Source organism: Penicillium soppii (assembly GCF_028829465.1).
Source record: "Penicillium soppii strain IBT 18220 chromosome Unknown utg000007l, whole genome shotgun sequence".
In the NCBI taxonomy this organism is placed as follows: domain Eukaryota; kingdom Fungi; phylum Ascomycota; class Eurotiomycetes; order Eurotiales; family Aspergillaceae; genus Penicillium; species Penicillium soppii.
The window spans coordinates 1219843-1238588 of NW_026643237.1; the positions used below are offsets into that span (position 1 = coordinate 1219843).

The 18746-nt window shown below is 47.3% G+C and overlaps 8 protein-coding genes across 8 annotated transcripts; 2 read left to right on the forward strand and 6 right to left on the reverse strand.

Moving 5' to 3' along the window:
* Positions 1-723: 723 nt before the first annotated feature.
* Positions 724-1895, reverse strand: sonA (putative nuclear pore complex protein (SonA); the record flags this gene model as incomplete). Its single annotated transcript, XM_057245246.1, has 2 exons — positions 724-1554; positions 1635-1895. 2 exons carry the CDS (start codon positions 1893-1895, stop codon positions 724-726), a joined length of 1092 nt encoding a protein of 363 aa, XP_057093509.1.
* A 1684-nt stretch (positions 1896-3579) lies between these two features.
* N7529_009720 (uncharacterized protein) lies at positions 3580-4294 on the forward strand (the record flags this gene model as incomplete). The annotated part of the gene is made up of 4 exons (XM_057245247.1): positions 3580-3727; positions 3787-3838; positions 3897-4080; positions 4145-4294. 4 exons carry the CDS (start codon positions 3580-3582, stop codon positions 4292-4294), a joined length of 534 nt encoding a protein of 177 aa, XP_057093510.1.
* Positions 4295-5041: 747 nt separating this feature from the next.
* N7529_009721 (Zn(II)2Cys6 transcription factor) lies at positions 5042-6959 on the reverse strand (the record flags this gene model as incomplete). The annotated part of the gene is made up of 4 exons (XM_057245248.1): positions 5042-5909; positions 5959-6563; positions 6629-6854; positions 6907-6959. 4 exons carry the CDS (start codon positions 6957-6959, stop codon positions 5042-5044), a joined length of 1752 nt encoding a protein of 583 aa, XP_057093511.1.
* A 232-nt stretch (positions 6960-7191) lies between these two features.
* On the reverse strand, positions 7192-8259 carry N7529_009722 (SDR family oxidoreductase; the record flags this gene model as incomplete). The annotated part of the gene is made up of 5 exons (XM_057245249.1): positions 7192-7244; positions 7296-7362; positions 7497-8024; positions 8097-8183; positions 8230-8259. 5 exons carry the CDS (start codon positions 8257-8259, stop codon positions 7192-7194), a joined length of 765 nt encoding a protein of 254 aa, XP_057093512.1.
* A 983-nt stretch (positions 8260-9242) lies between these two features.
* On the reverse strand, positions 9243-12959 carry rgsC (putative intermediate filament protein (Mdm1); the record flags this gene model as incomplete). The annotated part of the gene is made up of 2 exons (XM_057245250.1): positions 9243-10264; positions 10316-12959. The coding sequence occupies 2 exons, from the start codon at positions 12957-12959 to the stop codon at positions 9243-9245; spliced, it is 3666 nt and encodes a 1221-aa protein (XP_057093513.1).
* Positions 12960-13353: 394 nt separating this feature from the next.
* On the forward strand, positions 13354-14202 carry N7529_009724 (bifunctional phosphatidyl-N-methylethanolamine N-methyltransferase/phosphatidyl-N-dimethylethanolamine N-methyltransferase; the record flags this gene model as incomplete). Its single annotated transcript, XM_057245251.1, has 5 exons — positions 13354-13402; positions 13462-13501; positions 13583-13599; positions 13656-14082; positions 14130-14202. 5 exons carry the CDS (start codon positions 13354-13356, stop codon positions 14200-14202), a joined length of 606 nt encoding a protein of 201 aa, XP_057093514.1.
* A 1193-nt stretch (positions 14203-15395) lies between these two features.
* N7529_009725 (alpha/beta hydrolase) lies at positions 15396-16370 on the reverse strand (the record flags this gene model as incomplete). Its single annotated transcript, XM_057245252.1, has 1 exon — positions 15396-16370. One exon carries the CDS (start codon positions 16368-16370, stop codon positions 15396-15398), a length of 975 nt encoding a protein of 324 aa, XP_057093515.1.
* Positions 16371-16875: 505 nt separating this feature from the next.
* Positions 16876-18571, reverse strand: N7529_009726 (RXT2 domain-containing protein; the record flags this gene model as incomplete). The annotated part of the gene is made up of 4 exons (XM_057245253.1): positions 16876-17987; positions 18052-18205; positions 18297-18418; positions 18499-18571. 4 exons carry the CDS (start codon positions 18569-18571, stop codon positions 16876-16878), a joined length of 1461 nt encoding a protein of 486 aa, XP_057093516.1.
* Between the last annotated feature and the right edge of the window lie 175 nt (positions 18572-18746).

The window sequence follows — 18746 nt, forward strand, 5'->3', positions numbered from 1 at the left end:
ATATCCGTTACCAGGCATATATAAGATGTTATTGTCTAAGGCTTAGTAGATACATACCTATTTTCAAACCATATCTTGAAATTTTGATTCATATTAATGGTGTTGTTCGTCAACAGTGACTTTTTCTACATCTAGAATTCGCCCGTTCAAGTTCCCTGCTCTCCAGACCCCGAGGGCTATCCCGAGTCAGAATCAAGAGGTTTTTGGTGACTTGGTCAGGTTGAATCCAACCGCTTGAAAAAAGCGAAAATGCTTGCTAGAATGCTGGTAGACTCTCCAATGCACTAGTGGCCTCAAATCCCAACATTTTGAGGAAGATACTCTACTGATTCGAGCAAACCGAACTATTCAATTTGATAGTATTACATTTTGAAGGGATTGAAATGCCTTAAGGCCCAATATGAGCGTGAAAATCAAATCTGTGCACTATTCAGCCAGAGTGTTACGAATTTTTGACTTTCTCTGAGATGAAGATCAACTACTTCTGAATGTACAATCTTGAAAATACAGGGCAAGCAGTATCTACGTACATACATGTACATACGTGTTCTGTACGTTACGGTAGGGATAACTAAATATAGCTATAGGCTAGAAAAAGATCCCATTTGCACTCTTTAATCAATACACGCCGATATGGTAAAAATTTCATTACATGCTCGTTGTAGCGATGGGTCAAACTTCAAGTGCATCCATCCCAAAAAGAAAAACAAAAGACAGCGTAACTTAACGCTTCCGCGTGTTGGGTCGGGGCTTTGTCTCATCTGGTCCGATAGGATGCAGCATGACTTTGTTGGTGGTCTGCTGAGTGTTGGCGGCGTAGCCCTTGCTCCAGTCATAGCTGACGGAGTAGGCGAAGATGGTTCCAGTGTGGTTGAACGCGGTGGTAGTGATAGGGCCTCCAACGGCAGGGTAGCCCTTGAGACGGTGCTTGGCGTCCTTATCCCAGAAGTGGAATGTACCGTCGCTACCGGCCGTGCTGAAGGTTCCGTGGATGGGGTGGAAAGTGATAGAGTTAACGGAGAAGATGTTACAGACGTCGCGCTGGCCAGTGGGTGTTTCACGATGACACTTGAAGGAGAAGTTTGAGGCGGAATCCTTCTCCTCGACATACTGGATAGCACAGCGACCCTCGACGGATCCAACGGCAAATCCAGAGGCATCGGCAAAGCAGCTGACTACCCGCGTCTGCCACTTGAGGGGGGATTGCATGGTCTTGTAGAACTTGGTCGGCTGGTCGAGGTTGACAATGTTGATGTAGCGGTCTGCGGTTCCGATGACGAGCAGCTTGTTCTTGACGTCCATGGTGTAGATGCGGTCCTGGCATTCCAGTGATGCGATTGGTGTCTGTTGGCGGATATCCCAGTATTTCACGGTCTTATCCCACGAACCGGTGATCAGCAGCGGCGATCCGCCGACTGTGGGATTGGGAATCATGTGGCAGCTTCGAATCGGCGCGTCGTGTGCGGCCACCTGGACCGCGGTGGTTCCACCTGCTCCGAGATCCAGCATGCGGGCTGCCTTGTCGGCACCGGCTCCGACAACCTTGGATCCATCCTAGATTGAAGAAAAAAGCAGTGTTAGTCTCTGGGTACGATACTCAACCTGTGGACTGGCAGCGGATGAATCAGGCTTACCGGAGACCAGCAGCAGTTCAAAACAGGAGCTTCGTGCTCGAACAATGCCTTTCCTTCACTTTGTCCCTGTGCGTTGATTTCGTAAATGCGAACTTTCTTGTCCCACGAGGCGACGGCAAGGTGGTCGCTGACTGGTGAGAATCGGAGATCGGAGATACCGTCCTCAGGAGGTTGGTTCAAAGCAACATCCTTGGAGATGTCGCCGGTGGTGTTGGTCGCAGCTGCAGGCGCGGTCGCGCTGCCGCCGCCGAAAAGTGACATCTGAACGGGCGTGTAACTCAATGGAGGGTATCAAGGGAAAAAAGAAGTGAGTATGAGCAGAGGCAAAGCTGATACAGCAGCTTGATTGGCATGTAGAAAGGACAGAAACTCGAGCTCAAGGGAGAACAGAAAGTGAGACAGAGCCGAGTGATGATAATTGAAGCTCGACAGAAACCGATGCGCCGGCAGAAAACATCGCTCACCGCTTTCATATTGGGTTATGTTCGGCTTCAGCCTACGAACATAGTCATCTTCCTATCTTTCCTTTTCTTATTTTTGAAACTGTCGGACTTCAATTCTCCGGCGGAAAACACAGTTATCAGAAATGATCTCACTACCTGTGACTTCATTCGCCAAGAAGCAATCTACCAGTATTGTATTGTTTCAATGTCTGATTATTTCCCCTTCTGCCTCGCGTATCAGTTGTTTACCTCGCATAATCCTGTTCTGGTTTCGATGTTCAATATCGATTGCTTGGCTACCTCCATAGTGCCCTGTCTTACAACCACTTAACATTTACCTAGGAAAATGGTAGTATATGTCAGTTAAGCTACATACCTAGGTAGCGTCAAGATATGAGATAAGAATGAATATCTCCGTATAGCGATCATATATGTTCAGTCAACTACATATTTATGTCTAATCTTTTTTTTTTCTAATTATTTGCTTATAATTTAATTTTGGACTAATATCTATACATATGGAGATATAACAGCGTGGATTTATCATTAAGAAAGCTAACAAAGTCGAAAGTTCAAAATGAATACTAATTAGTCGACATTAGCATGCAACTAAAAACGTCATTCATTACCAATGAGTCCATAGAGTTGATCGGTAGAGTTTTCCGGAATTGATATTGGGCGCCACCGGATTGCGTTACGAAGTTGTGGCATGTACTCGGTAGCTACATAAGTACCTAGATGGTTAAGGCTGGTAGTATGTAACCTTGAGAAAAAGTAAAAGTGCTAAGAATGCAAGGAAGGAAGTGGTAAGGGTGGTGGTATGATGATCATGTGGTTAGTACCTAATTTATCGTATAATATGTTATATTTTAAAATATATAGATTTATACCTGTATATTCAATTAGATTAGTACTAACTAATTACAGCTATATCTATACAGATGTATATGTAGAAGACATAGTGTTACTATATCCTATATACTACCTATATACTACCAAGAGGGTATATAAAATCCAAATTAAGGTCTGCCGATCCGAGAGTGGAGTCAAAATGCGGGGTGCAGCGCTAACATTGGCTCCGCTTGTTATGTTGATGTCACTCCGACAAAGCCGATATAGGTATTAGGGTGTCAGAGGAGGATACCATATAATAGAGTAGAGGAATAGGTAACAGATAAAACATACAGTGTGTATAGTTGACATGTTGAAAATATTAGAATAGTGAACGGCACAAAATCAACCAAATTAAGGGTAGTGTGGAGGTAATGTGAGGTACTTCTACTTGTACCAACTGAATTATGAACCCAGAAGTAGCATGACATCCATGACTACACACACCCCCGCCCTCTCACAATCAGGTCACCTGCCTCATTTCCCCTCTCTTCTCTTCTCCTTTCTCTTTCCATCTCCTGATTCATCTGAGATTTGGTATAATACCCTCTCCTCCCATTTTCATCCATCATCCCTCATCTCTAACATTGTTTCAGTTCCCATTATCCAACATGTCTGTTCCTTTAACCAAAGTTGATTCGGCCATCGCTGGCTTGTCTATAGACGAAAAGCCAATTGAAAAGGATACCAAGCATGACAAGAAGGGCCACAAGCGGAATTCCTCAACAGCAGAAGGCGTCTGGACTATGAAGGACCTTGGTGACCATCTCCTCCCACATCATCATCCCATCACTTCATTGTACTGACAGGGAATCAAGAGGAACAAAGGATCGAGATCACCCTGCCCATTGAAACCCAGAAGACTGGGTGGTAAGTACATATCTATCCCTTCTCACAGAGCTCTCATTTGACCCATTAACCTATCTAGGAAACTCAACACCTCACCAAACACCATCGAGGACAAAGACATCCTCAAAATGCTCCTCATCAACCCCCCAGTCAAGAAGATCGACCTCCACTTCCCCCTTGGTCTCGAGGTGACCGCTCGCAATTCCAAGGGTGTCACAATCAAAGACGCACTAGACGCCATCCACAAGCAGTTTAAGAAAAAGGTCAGTGGTTTCAAGTTCCAAGTTCAAACACAAAGGAGTTAGATGACTGACGTGACACCGCTAGGCGGACGACGAACTCGACAACCCCTACCTCGCTGGCTTCGAGTGGGACAAGGAAGAGTGCTGGACCCGACTGGTCGTGCACCAGACAAAGCATGGCGCACCAGCGGCTCCAAGCAAAAAGTCCAAGAAGAAGTCCAAGGATGAGGCATAGATTGACTCTCGCCGTCGGACCGTTCGGCCTGCCTGTCGGGTACTCGAACTCTTGCCAAAGATAATGCTCTTGGGTATCGGGACTATTGACTCCCTCCGCGTGATATTTTTTGACTCCCGCTCGACTGCTTTATTCATTTTGTTTCGAATGTAGAAACGAGAACTAAGACGGTGCGAGGGATTTTGTTTTGCTTCATTTTTTCGGTCCTTTCAATGAGACTCTTATGTATCTACCCTGGGTCGACCGGATCGCCGTTCACTCTTTACTGATACCCAGCGGAGATAATCAATTAATTCATAGTGTTTGATTTTTCATGGTAGATTTGTAAACCTGAACAGTTTTCCAGTAAATAATCGGAGTCGCGTGAGCATATAGCATATCTATAGCTAGTACACTGCCAAGCCCGGTCCGGTCCAAGCCATAGTGGATATGCCAAGCCAATCACCTAATCCACAATTTTTCAGACAAGGACATATTTAGTTACATATGTATATAAATTAAGACTTTGTTGATTTCAAATGGAATTGTTTCATAGCTTCGAATATTATTTCCCCTAAAATTCAATGGAACACAATCCAAGTTGAAATCCAATTAGGTCGTATGGAGTATACTCTCAGCCAATCAGCTGCTTTAGCGAGTTATTCTCTCCTCGATACTGCACTAGGCATCTTGAGATTGGCCAGACTCGCAAGATATGCAGATTGCACCCATATTGATTTTTCCTTGTTCCAACGCGTGTATCTACTCCTATGCCCAAAGCCCTTTCAAAGCATCAGCAAGACTTTTCGTCCGTCGACCAGAGCTTTTCTGACAATTCATGATAAGTTCCAGTGTACGACGGCGCTCCAGGACGCCATTGGTGACAAGACCTGCAATATAAAGGCATTGCGTGGATATCAAGCTCCAAGCATCCGGTACACCGGCATTGGAAATGAGGAAGATCTCTTCGCGGGACCTTTCGATTCGACAATGATTGGCCAGGTACCGGGGCTGGCCTAGACCATGCTGGGTTTCAAGAATTGGACAATGCAGATTGAGCAAGATCTTCGAGGCATGGTATACTTGATGTGCAATTGCTGTACATGTAAGCTGCTGCAGACTGAAAAGGTCATCAAACATACCACTTTGGGGGTAAATAAACCATATAGATCCAAAATCATGCGCCAGCTCACTCTCCACCACTGAGGATCTCTCAGAGGAGAAATGGGCCATAGAAAGCGGCAATTTCAGCTTCCAATCTTCCAGAGCCTCATACAACTCCTCTGCTCTATATTGCCTCGCCTGGATCCTTTCATCAGCCTGGAGACCCTCTGTAAATGACCCATCATTACAAAACGAGACACATTGACCAAAGATAAATATCGCCCGATTCGCTATATCCTCAACGGAAAGACCCTCAAAGCTATCGACAACTTCAGGCTTCCAATAATCTGCACCGAGAAACATCCGACGCCGGAGTTGGAGCGCAGCCCAGATCTCATGTCTATACCAGGTCCAGTAGGCCGCGCCTTTGAGACCACCTGCGTTGCCGTGGACGCCTCGGGACTGTAGGAAGAAAGCCACGCCTTTGAGGTGCGAGCCGAAGGTTTCACCTGCCACGTCAAGCATTTCATATCTGTGGCGAATTAAGTATGGACATCAGGGCTGCTAGTCTGATCACGTACGTAGAGAGAATAATGCTCGAGGCCAGGATCCCATCATTACCCGCATACCGTGGGTCAGACAGTAGAGTGCCCATAGCCTGGACGGCTTTATGGTGGTAATGAATAGCGACGTTCTCGCGTTCTCGAGATTCGTGAGCAGGCGCTTTGAGTGCCAGTTGCTTTGCTGACAAGGCGAGACAAGAGTACATTAGTGAATAGCAGCGAAGGGCTATTACCGGTACTATGGAGTGGAAGGGCTGATCTCGAGAGAAGGAGTCGATCCAAAGGGAGACTGTGTCGACATAGTTTCGGAAAATGAGGATTTCTGAGGGTTTTAGGTCGATTTGTTCGCCTGTTGGTAGTTCGTAGGGTGAGCGGGGGATTGGGCCTGGGGAGAGGGCTGGGTGGTTGGTGCTGAATTGATAGGTTGGATTTAGTTGGTCTTTGTAGAAGACCGAGGCGAAGTCTGATAGTGAATGAGAGTTTGGGGGTGATAGATAGAATGGGCTTTGTACGTGTATATTATTTAGCCCGTTGCCAATAGATGGGGTCTCTCCGGTAGGAGCAGTGCTCCGGTGCGATGTGTCAATTTGACGAAGTGGTGGATTATCACTATCACAATGATTCTGCTGGATGTTTAGTACCAGCTCTCTGAAAGACAATGTAAAGCTATTATATGGTTTGATCGTACTGTGGAGCCATGATCTGCATCAATTTGTTCATCGAGTTCCTCCAATTGCCGCGCAGGACTGGGTTCGATATTCAAAGGCGAAGCGGTCGCATGATTGACGGGATTGGAGTTAGAACCACCCAATCTATGTGAATCTTCATAATGACATGAACGGTTCTTCTTTGCACAGTTTCTGCAGCTAGGACGGCTCTCGTCGCATTTCACTCGACGAGCACGACATGTCTTGCTGTAAGGGTGTTAAATATTGAATTCGGTCTATGCAAGACTTGTACACCTACCAGCCAGTGGTGACGCGTAGCCTTTTCCGGGTGGATACTTCATCTCCGGCCATTTGCGCTATTTACAACGAGTGTCTTTCGAAGGACCGAACTCGTGCCGAAGTTCGAGGCGAGGGTTGGAAGCCTCGCAAGTTACGTAAGCCACCGACTAGCCCTAGGTGACTACCTAGTTAGGTAGTCACATAACTATCAATGTACATTCTACTACATACATAACTTTGAAAATTTCTAAACATCAGAGTCGTTTCAGGTGATAACAAAGTCACAAAATGAGCTATAACAGTTTCATGTCTGCCGCTCGTTCCACATCCTGTCGAAGACGCTAAGCGATCGTTGCGCTAAGAGACAATTAGACAGTAACTTCGAGGCTTGATACTCCCTGTACATACCGGATGGAACAATATCAAGTGCCTTAATTGAAACATTGATAGGTAGCTGAAGCATGTAAACAGCAGCCTGAGCAATATCAGGAGCGATAAGAGGTCTATCATGGCATTAGCGGCTGATAACCCTAAATTTCCGAGTCAATGCAGAACCACATACTCGAATCCCCTGAAAAACTCATTATACATCTCCTTGTCATGACCAACGCGAAGGGAGTGAAAATTCGTAGCAACGCATCCCGGCCGAAGAGCAAGCACCCGAATATTGGAACCACTCAGCTCATTGCGCAATGAGTTTGTGAAAGCTTCCTGACAAGCTTTATTTGCGTGATAAACTGCTTCGCCTGGGAAAGGCGGGACTTCTAAACCCGTGATAGATGTTACGTTCAGGATGGTTCCTTCTTTTTTGTGGAGCATGGAGTGATTCAAGACGGCATGTGACATAAACATGTATCCATTGATGTTGGTGTTGTTCATAGTCATGATTTGAGATGGGGTCAGCTCGTGAAAGGACTTTGGCGCACCGAGGGCTAGGCCAGCCTGATTTTTATTAGCATTAAGATTGAAGTTCTTTTGGTGAGAGGGGTAGGATATTACATTGTTGATTAGAATATCAATTTCTCCCATTTCCTTAGCTGAAGATGCAACTGCTTTGTCGACGCTATGGAAGTCGCCGACATCCACGGTCCGATATATGATTTTCACATTGGAGTTGGTGGACAGTCTTTCTTTGAGCTCTTAAAGTTTGTCCTTGTACAAAGTTAATATTTGAACATTTTCTCGGATGATTGATGGCTGATGGCTTACTTCAGAGCGTGAAAATAGAATCAAATTGGCACCAGCTTCAACCAAGGAGGAGGCAATTGCTTCTCCAATTCCCATCGAGGCACCAGTCTGGCAGGATTAGATGGGTTCTACTTTTTCAGTAACAAACACTCACAAGTAGAACAACTTTTCCAGAAAGTGACATGGTAATATGAACTTGTCATAACTGAAAGTATCCAAGATGGAGAGTCATTCCACTTATATAGGGTCGCGAAGTATCTCGATGACATCATCTCATAATCTCGCTACGAGGATCTAAGCGAGGTCTGATATTGAACACGGATGCATTTCACCACGAAAAAGAGTATGACTCGACAGTCGATCACAGTGCATTGTCCCAAACTGCTAGAATGATGTGAGCACCTCAAACAGCCGACATTCAAAATTCAATCATTGTATCTGTCATCTAAAATCTTGGTGAGCTTAATGGCAATACATAGATAGCTCTTATGTATAGATAGGAGTCTTTAGGAAGGTCTCTTACAAGCTTTGCTATAGCAAGCTTGAATAGTTCATATAATTGAATTTTACCCACTGGTAGGTGGTATATTGTAGTGAACGTTTTTAAATTTCGAAAGGCCCCCCAAGGGGAGCCAAAATCTTGTCGAACATGAGTAAAGTAATATCAGTCCCACAAGAACTCATAAGATCTCCTCCTCTTAACAACATTTTCATCAGAGTGCTTTGGCTTCAACCCCAACAGTTCATACGTGTCTTTAACCAAATCCATAGCCTTCCGATCAAGACACGGCGAAGATTAACCTCGTGGTCCAAGTCGCCCCCACCCAATAGAAGTGAAGAATATTAGTCCCAAATCTGCCTGTAATGTGCCAGATTGTTCCTTTGAGCCTCACTACAGGTGATCTTAGCACATACTGACTATATCAACTACATATGTAGTTATATCTAGATATGGAAAGATTGGGTTGATTGAAATGTCATTGCTATTATGTTGAGACCATGTTAGGACGTAATGATGTATATACAGCGCTCATAACGACAAAACAGAATCATGGACTATGCGCTGTAGCAGACAAAAACCGCATTCGTGATACAAATAAAACACATTAAATCTATCATCATCAGTCAAAAGCATGTTAAGGAGAAAGTTCCCTTGACACGCAAGGTTCAACGAGCACGCCCAGACGGCATACCGAAGAGAACTAAAAAGATCTCATCAATAATAGTGAAGATCAAATGGGTGTTAAGATGCTGATTGTTGAGCGTTGCGAAAATGCGCCTTGCAGCAGCTTGAGCATTCGCTCTACCAACAACATTACCCGCCAGATCAGGAATAAGAGTAGCCAAAACCACAGTCGCCTCAGCCCGACTGTTGAGACGATCTGCCGCCGAGCGCGGAGGCACTTTACGGAGCACTCCACCAGGCCACATAGTATCACGAGCGAGAGCAAGGTACTTTAGCAGCGAATCATCTTGGACAAGGCCGCGAGCTCCGTCTCGGACTTTGCGCTCGATCGTGCCGCCAAGGAGCTGGTGCAGAACAACGACGACGGCCCGGCCGCGCAGCCAATTGTTGCCGCGGTTTAGCTCGAAGGCTTCAAGGAAGAAATCACAGATGGGTTTGATGAAGGGTTCGAGTTCACGGTCTTCGAAGGCGTTCAATTCTGCTTCTGCTTCGGCGGCAGTTACTGCGTCTTCAGTTGCGAGACTGCTGTCTGGCGTTGTGACATTGCCGGCTTGCTGTGTTGCAGCGGATATGAGATTTTGGCCGGCAGTGGATAGCTGATCCAAGACACCGAAATTGCCGAGGAAGTCGTCCATGCCGTCCGTGACGGAGTTGTAGATTCGGGTAACTAGGTCTTTTGACTCGCTTTCGCTGTCGCGGGAATTCTCTTTGTGGGGCAGAATCGCGCGTTGGGATAAGAACGCTCGAAGATCGCGGCTACGGCAGACATCTGGCAGAAGAAGAAGGTTTCTCAGGTAGGCTTCGAGAGCGAGTCGTCGTTTGTGAAGAAACTCTTTCTGTAACTTCATGACGACGCGTCGGCGAGGAAACTCCAAATGCCGGACGGAGGGATAGCGCTGGCGGAGTTTTTGATGCAGATCGTGAAACTCGCTGTATCTTCGTGCAACGACCCAGGATGCAGCGGGCATTTGCTCTCCCGCATTTCTCTGAACCTCCACAACATCTGTAGGATATAGTCAGTATAGGTTGGGCAATTTTTATGAGACCTGCTTACACATTGCGTATTCACGGCCATCATCCTCCTCCTTGCCTACAACTGTAGACTTCAGGCTGACAGTCGATCGTCCATAGAGACTGTTATCGCTTTCCTGAAGAATATATTGCTGCCGCTGCATTTCCTTGCGGTGCATTTCACGCTGAATGCTAGCCTTAGACTTGCGCAGGATCCGCAATTCCGCCGTGTTGTTTGTCAGCTCAGCTTTGCGTGTCAATGCTTCGACAACAGCGTCCTGAGCTGCAAGCTTGTCGATATCCACCGACAAAGCCTCAATTGCCTCTGTCAGACCAAGGTCACCCGGGGCGGCTTCATGCACTTCATCTGCTAAATCCTTTTCATCGGCTCCTTCCGGTTCTTCATATTCATCCTCAATGAACTTCTGTTGATCCGGGAATAATTCATCATCAAATACACCATTTCGTGATCCTTGGCCGACCAGACCGAGTGACGCAATGCTTTTCCTCATCTTTTCATTGCCACGATTGTCTACCTGAGAAGTCTCGGACAATTTGCGTGCAGTATCAGGTCGCTCCGGTCCAAACAGCCCAGAAGAATCTCCTTTGAGGTCTTCAAGTTTGCCGTTCTTAGGCTCGCTGGTAATGATATCATTGAGCGCTGCCTCCATGGTTTCGAGGACTTGGCTTTGACTGGTTTCATTCTCTCCATTTTGAGAATCTTTACCCAAACTATGGGTAGATGTAGCCAGGTTGTCTGTATCATAGTCGTCGTCAAAAAGACCAGATCGTTCTGAATCTATGGATCGTCGTGGTGAATCATCGTCGTCAAATAATTTTCCCAGGCTCCGGACATCACTCGATGAAACTGCAGCTCGCCGAAGATCCTTTGAAGGTCTCAGACCCGGCTGAGAGGAGGCTCGTGATAATAAAGGAGGAAGAGCGCGTCTCTCCGGAATTTCAAAGGTGACTGATATTGGGGACGATTGACGGGCCAGCGGTTGTGTGGTCGCGGATGCTTCATCTGAGGCAATATACTTCCAATACAGATCGGATTCTTTGAATTTTGGATAGTACTTCTCTTGTAGATGCTCCAGAATAGTAGACTGAGTAGTCAAGACAACCATCCGTGCTTTGCGGTACTGTTCCGAAGTTGCTCGCTTTCCGGCACTTAAAAAAGCCTTGACTGTTCGGCGAGACTCGTCGGAGACCTTCAGCTCCGGCTTTGAGAGATAGGATTCACTGATGAGAGCAAGGTCATTTCTATCTGCTGGCTGCCACGTGATTGAGCTGGGTGCTGCCTCATCTCCAAAGTCATCTTCTAGAGGATTGCGGAACCCGTCTACGACAATCCAAAACTGGACAAGGGACATTAGCTTTTGGCGGTCCATGAACTCCATGAAGTAAGACAACCCGGAAGCGCTGTGCATCACGTCAACCAGTGACGTTTCATGCGTTGCAGGGCTAATGTTCTCAGGTCGGAGATCCAAAGATGGTGGCACATCAGAATCATTGCCGGTTTTGGCGAGTTTGGCCACTTTTTGGTCCAGCAGCCGTTTGCCTGTTTCCAATCGCCGCAAGTAAACCTGATCTTGGCCCTCAATCGCACTCTCTTGCTTCAATTGGCTGGAAACCAGAGCACGGAAGCGGCGCGCATCGGAGAGATTATTGCATTTCCTGATTGCCCTGACGAAACGCTCAAAGGCTCTCTCTGAATCGGTTACCGAGAGTCGTGGAAATGGTTGTCCGCGCTTGGATTTGGGCGCAGGCGATGCATGCTCGTCCAATGCAGCACGTAATTTACGTACGGTCTTTCTGTCCTGCAGAGCTGTACGACCATAGGCTTCCATTAATTGATTCCATGTGTCTGGATCAGACAATGCTGTGACTATTGGAAGAAGCACAGCGCACGAAATGATTTCACGAATCATGACTGACACAATTCGACTGTTCAGCACACTCCCTGGAAATAATTGGGGCAACAACCCGACCGCCAGCTTGCGCAGATACTCCTGTTGAACGCCCTTTTGATCGGAAAGGGACAGGGAAACAGCTGGATGTAAACGGCCTTCGCGATACTTCTTCGCGATTGCCAGATCTAGCTCGCCGGACTCGGTCACATTGCGATTCAGGTTGCGCCCCCGGACCGACCTTTCAGCCACATCAAATTCCTTCAAGTGCGAAGTTACGATCGGAAATATCCGCGATATCACCAGCGATATCATGTCCTCATCCATCAACCTATCCCGTAGGTTATCAAGAGCGATCCGAATCGTCCGATCGACTTCGTTTGCGAATGTTGGGCTCGGACTGATGTTGTGGTACCACGAGGAAACAAAGTCTCGTGTAATGAAGGATAGAAGCTCGTCGATACCCTCTGATACAACAAACGACTGAGGATAGAGGGGCCGGGCCCGGTATCGAGTGCTTCGTCGGACATTAAGCACTTCCTTCCGCCAATGCTCAGGTTTTATGAAAGCCACAGAAACGTTTTTGGTGTCGTATTTGTCATTGTGTTTTCGAATTGTCAATGTGACAAGTCCCAGAAGACCCAAGGAAGATAGCACGGCACCCAGTGTCACGGCATATCCTAGATATCGGAGAATCGGCAGCTCGCGAACCACGAGGCCCCAGGCAATAAATAAGCCGACGCCTGCTAAAGCTAGGTCACGACGACTAAGGGACATTCTCCCCACACTCTTATTAGAGCTCCACGGCTCATAACGATCACTCCCAAGCTCTTGGGAGCGAACAGTTCGGCATAGTATTGTGACGGTCAACGGGGGTTTGCGGTCGCAATAAGTAGCTATTGTCGTGATGAATTCGTCAAGACAAAGCCGAGTGATTCCGATAGCGTAAGATTAAATATCTCCGATCATCAAAGAACCGAAGCTCAAAGTGAAGATAGAAGAAAGTTGAGTTGAGAAAGATACGATCCCGTGACCCGCTCGGGGAAACGTCACTTGTTGTTTACTTAAGCTGTTGATATTCCCCCGGTTTTCCAAGGTTAAAGTCCTTCCCCTCTTCTTTTCTCTTTTCTTCTCTCTTCGTTTTCATTTTGCTCGTAGTAATATTTGCAAGATGGCCTCTCTTACGGATTTCATCAATTTCTCCTCTAAGCCTTTACTATGTCAGTCAAATGTTTCCTTTTAGCTCCTCAACAATTTGCATGTGATTGACTGAGCTCAGGGTCTGCCGCAACAATCGCCTTTAACCCAATTTTCTGGAAGTAAGTGCCACAACAGCTTTGGAAATCAAGCCGAAAAAATGAATCTTTTCATTGAATATAGCTAACCTGACTCCGTTCTAGCATTGTTGCCCGCACAGGTTGGCCGACTCCACCCGAGGATTGTCGCATTCAACCTTGGCTAACCGCTAAACAGAATACCGCAACCACTTCTTGACCCGTATCTTCGGAGGCGCGTACAATGGTTGCTACTTCCTCGCGTTCACGATTTTCTCCCTCGGAATCCTCCGTGACCATGTCTACCAGCTCGCTCTGGCAGACCAGCCCTTCTACCCTCCCGTGCACCAACCCATCATCGGTGGTGTCTTGTTCACCGTCGGCTCGGTCCTGGTTCTCTCCAGCATGTGGGCTCTTGGTGTGACTGGAACCTACCTTGGTGACTATTTTGGTATTCTCATGGACGCACCTGTCACCGGTTTCCCCTTCAATGTGACCGGCTCGCCCATGTACTGGGGCAGCACTCTGAACTTCCTCGGTGTTGCTTTGTACCATGGCAAAGTTGCCGGTATTCTCTTGACTGCCCAAGTCTTTGTCATGTACTGGTTCGCTCTTGGCTGGGAGGAGTAAGTTTGGATCCAACGATTGACAAAACTCAACTGACCATGTCCAGTCCCTTCACTGCCGAAATCTATGCCAAGCGTGAGCGCGAGCGCGCCAAGAAGCAAGGTGGCAAGAGGCAATAAGCGCCATACATGTATACCAGGATTGTCCGGGACTTTCAACATCCACTATCCGCACATGACCAAAAGAGAGACTGAGACTGAGAGGCCTGCTCACTCAAGGCAGCTTGACGCCCAGGCGTGAAGCTGCTCCGCCCCAAGCTGCCAGCACACGGATGCATCCGAATCTTCAACGATGCTGGAGCTGTAGAATATAGACATATCCTTGTCCTTGACAAGACCCACTGTGATTACCCTTACGCGACTACAAAACACACAATCGAACCAACCCATCGCGACAAACCTGCACTGCAGCTGAATCAGTAGATCTTTGTGGCTCGCTCGGAGTGACGGCCAATGATGTGCACGAGGCTTTGGAATCCTTCGCTTTTCCAATGGCGGACGGAGAAATGTCTGTTGCGAGAATCCGTGTACCAGTAAACAATCAATAAAACTTTCAGTCTAATCATATCGATTGAATTGCTCAATTGCAAGACATCAAGCTTTTCGTCATGTGGACTCAAAATACTTATAGCGTCGCGGTCAAAGGCCTCTCAGTTGGCAACAAGGTGAAAGAGCGATGTCCTGGCTCATTCATCCTGGACTCTGGTCCATCGCCATCGCCAGTTATCCCAACGGCCTCACCGCTCGTCAGCTCACCCAGGACTGCGTCTGCACCATCACCCTTAAGAGGATTGCAAGCAGCACTAATAGCAACACTACAAGTCCCGCTAGCGCATAACAGACTGAAATTTCTTGAATGACAACCCGGCTAAAATCAACACCATAAAAGCCCCAACCAACTTTATTCATATAATGTCTTCACAAAATTGGTGCTCAAAGTAAGTCCGTCAATTCAGCCCGGTCACGCTCGTTGGGAGTCTCTGTGTTGCGTAGGGTTTGGGACATAATGAGTCTGCCCATGCCTTTGAATGAGATAATACCCGCGAGATAGACCCATACCTTAGAATCTGAAGTAACGGAGACTCACTTTTGCTGGAAAGAGATCTTGATTCTTTTTCAACCCCCAACTAGCTATGACTTCATAGCTAGAGAGGCATGTTCCAACAAAGGGAACTGGCAAATATGTGTCAGAGAAAAAGCATCAAATTGAAAGATGTGATATCTCATGCATCTGAGCATATTGGCTATAAATGAGTTGAAACTACATATGTAGAAATGATACATGTATTGGGCAATGAACTAATTAACTTACTTCAAGCCCTGCCTGGGGCTTCAACGGAAAGGTTCTCTCGTAAAAACTCTACATAATCCTTGATGGCCTTCTCGAAGGCCTCATCATAGTATATCTCAAAATGACCCACATCTTCATACCATTTAACAACACCGTTGGGCGCTATGTTTGCATACTTCAACGTCGGACCAGCAGGGGCAACAGAGTCGTCACCACATATCCCAAAAAGAATAGGACAATGAACTTTTGCGGCATGAGACCCAGGTCTCAAGAATGGAAGCTGCAGAACCAGTCGAGCAGGCACTTCATTCTGAAACGAATATCCCTCGGGAATAAGCCGGTGAAAGGTACTCATCACATCTGGGGCATTCATCAACGCAGCTAAAATGATCAGCCTCACTTCAGAGAAGAAGAAGAAGAACATACCATCCCCCGAGCCCCCCACCAAGCTCACCATAACAGGCCTCTCATCCGAGCTAAACAACCAATCCCTCAATCCTGCCCAAACAATCCCAGGCAAAGCCCTGACCCCAACACGTAACGAACTCCTTACTCCACTCGTAAATGGACATTGAGCAATAGCAGCCCTAATTCTTCCATCCTGCGCAGCAAGCTGAATAACATGGCCCCCACTAAACGAAGTCCCGAACAATGCCACAGCATCTGGATCGACGCCTTTCAAGTTCCGCGCGTACTCAATTGCCGATTTCCAATCTTCCTGCTGCATGTTCCAGTCTATCAGGCCGCGCGGAAGACCGGGTGACTCGCCTGTGCAGCGGTAGTCGAAGACCACGCATGTGTAGCCTTGTTTGTTGAATATGTCGGCGTAGACGTCGAGTTTTAGTTCTTTTGTGCCGCCTAGCCCGTGGGCGAGAATTATTGCTGGGCTCGGGGATGGATATGAGATTTGGGATGGGTAGAGCCAGCCCTGGAGGTGATTGGGGGTTTGGGTTGGGATTTGGATGTTTATTCGGTTTTTTATACCAGCGGTTGCCATTTTGATGTCAATTGCTTGTTTAGTAGATCGGTGCTTGGTGCTTGGTGCTGGGTTCCTTGTAGCATAAATATACTTGAACTGTGCTACCTCGGCTTCATTGGTATCTGATGTTCGGCCCAAATATTGGATCTGGAAGTGGAACCGGATGATCAGTGGAGACAGTAGGAAAAGGGAATTCTTGCGACGTTCATAAATTAGGGATGAAAAAGACTCCAAGAGTCACAGAATAGAGAAATCTCCTCGCTACTTGTACGATATTGTTATCACGTTGTGATACCTCGGGATTTAGTAAAATCATGTTTATTAGAAATGAGGGTATAAACCGACGCCAGATGAAACAAATCCTGAGAGAAGGGAATAGTGTAGGTACACATTAAGCACCTTCAACACCACGCTAGTATGACTAGACAATGACCCAAAGCAAAGCAAAGGTCGAAAAAAGAAGGGACCAAGAGAAATCAGCGAAACACAGACAAAGTGCCCTAAGCGTGCAATGCCTATGCCCTTACTGGCGTCTCCCCCTCCCTCTTTTGGCTTGAGTCCGACTCTCATCAACAGTCTCAATCTCATCCTCATCAGTGCCCTTCTTCAAATCTTCCCCATCAGCAAGTCCCCACTTCTCCCGATCGTACCAATCCTCTCCATCGCTCATCTCGCCAACATGGCCTTCGGCCTTGCACCATTCCAGCACATCGGACTTCATCCGACAAGACTTGAGAAGTGAGTTGAGCATATGTTCGAACCCACGCACCGTCTCTTCTTGCTTCTGGATATATGACCAAAGCAGTCGGCGCGTTTCCTCCGCTTCGGCCGGTGGCAAACCGAAGTTTGCGTCCGGGCGAACATTGTCTGGAATGAGAAAGAGAGGGTGCGGGGTGGGCAGGGTCGATGCCGTGTCGGCAGAGGAGAGAGGGGATCCATCTGGGTTTACAGCATTGGCTTGGGCGCGTGTTGTCATTCGTCGAGGTGGTTCTGGAGACGAGCCATCGTGCATTTCCAGGTCTTCTGTATCATCGCCAATTTCAGGCTCGCCGTCTTTGGAAGGGTCCATGTTATGTTGTTCGTTATAGGTTGCAGCCTTGGTTTCTTGGTCGTTCTCTCGTAGGACTTCGTTGTGAGGTGGGAGGTCCTTGACTGTGGCGTCGGTCTCTTCCGATTTGAGCTGCGGATCGGAATCGGTAGCTTCCACCCCAGTGGTCAGCACCTCGGCCATCTCAGTATCATTCGTTGGCTCAACCCGTTGTGTCTCGCTCTGCATGTTGGTTTGTGACGGCACTTCGTGTGCTACATCCTGCGGGACGCGGGGTTCAGTGGCAGATGGAGTCCCAAATCCACTAGGGCCCTGTTGGCAGGCTGATATACTTGGGTCATTACTGACGATTCGAGGATCGAAGATCCAACGATCATCGGGTGTCTCAGTCGCACCACAAGGCACCCATCCGCCATCACCGAGGAATTGTCTGTGCAGATTCCTGGCGCGCCAGAGCAAAGCCCGTTCCTGGCGGAGTTTGAAGTCAACCGCTTGAGTCATCTGTTCCAATGCTTGCGATGTGTATGGTTGAGACATGGACGGGTGATTGGGAAGCTCAGAGGGATGTTTCAGGGGACACAGAAGATCTAGAAAAAAGAAAGCCAGATCAGTAAATAAAAGAATATAAATCAAGAAAAGAGTAAGTCCTACTCTCAAGCGCAATCCCAGAAAATGGATTCTCTTCAGCGGCCGCAGCATCCGCCTCGGAATCCTCATCATCTTCATCAAGTTCGTCGCCTTCCGAATCATACCGAGCAGGATTCGGCTGTAAAATGTATCGCGTATATCCAGCATGCTCAACTTTCTATGCCGCCGAAAAAAACCCATTAGTTCCCTATAAAATCCCAAATCGAATTCTAATCTCATCACAACAGAACCCGAAATCACCAACGCACCTGCTTGTAGAAATCCTCGCCATTGATATATCCGAGCGCACCCTCACTAACGAACTTGGCATTGGCATGCATTTTATTACCCCGGTTTGTGGGCGCCAAAATAGGATCATCTGGGGCAGCGTCTATAACCCGAGCCAAGAGTCAGAAAACAAAACTTTCAAAAGAGGCGTCATGCCCATGCTGTAGGTAAGAAATAACATACCTTCACGCTCTCTGCGCAGCGCCCGCTTCATCCCCGTGATCGTATCGGCGATTAATGCCGCTTGCGCTGCCATTATTTCGGGTTTGTAAGCCTTTCGGGAGACACGACTGGCGCGTAGAGGGGGTTAGAGCGGAGATGTGGGCGGGGAAACGGATCCCGGGAGGGGAATGTGCCGAGTTGTGGTTTGTGTATGGTCGTCGCTATGTAGATCGAGACTGTATGCTTGAGGAAGTAAATCTGTAATTGCT